The 614-nt window shown below is 33.4% G+C and overlaps 1 protein-coding gene across 2 annotated transcripts in view; it reads right to left on the bottom strand.

Annotated features, from left to right (window-relative positions):
- LOC106463668 overlaps positions 1-614 on the bottom strand; it is a 31300-nt gene that overhangs the window by 7542 nt on the left and 23144 nt on the right. For both annotated transcript variants that reach the window (XM_013923723.2, XM_013923724.2), the window contains exon 13: positions 245-344. In XM_013923723.2, coding sequence (XP_013779177.1) covers positions 245-344 — 100 coding nt within the window. The remainder of the gene's footprint in view (positions 1-244; positions 345-614) is intronic.

Raw genomic sequence — 614 nt, 5'->3', positions numbered from 1 at the left:
TGTGCTATTTTGTGCAAAACCTGAATAATATATTTTTTTCTGACCTTCTTGTTTTTCCGTCCCTTTATGATGGCTATGAATTTTTTGTATGGAAGTAAGGGGATAAATGGAAAAATACATCAAGCCGAGGGGGTTAATGATTGAGGAAAAGTTGAGAATCCCTGCCTTATATGCTAAATTAATGAAATAACTCGAATCCCCCTCCAACTACATTATCAAAAGACAACAAAACAGTTCAACGTACTGTTGCTTTCTGCTTCCCCACTGTCATGGTAAACTCATTCTTCTGGTGTTTTAATGATTTCAATTCAATCTTGATCTGGGTGTCTCCCATCCCATAATTCCTGGAAAAAACATAAATCACTTAATGACGTTTGTAACACAAACCTAATGAAATTAACATTTAGAGCATAAGTGATTTCCTGTTCAAAAAATCATATTTTTGAAAAATAAACCATTTCTAAAATGCTTGAGCAACATGTCTTGCAAACAAAGTACTTTGACTGGAGTACTCCAAAATCTTTTTTTTTTGGGGGGGGGTGTTTTTTTTTTTTTTTTTATTTCTCTACCTACTACTACTACTACTACTACTACTACTACTACTACTACTACTA

The sequence above is a fragment of the Limulus polyphemus genome, unplaced genomic scaffold, assembly GCF_000517525.1.
Source record: "Limulus polyphemus unplaced genomic scaffold, Limulus_polyphemus-2.1.2 Scaffold1458, whole genome shotgun sequence".
Classification (NCBI taxonomy): Eukaryota; Metazoa; Arthropoda; class Merostomata; order Xiphosura; family Limulidae; genus Limulus; species Limulus polyphemus.
This window is presented reverse-complemented; position numbering and strand designations above follow the sequence as displayed.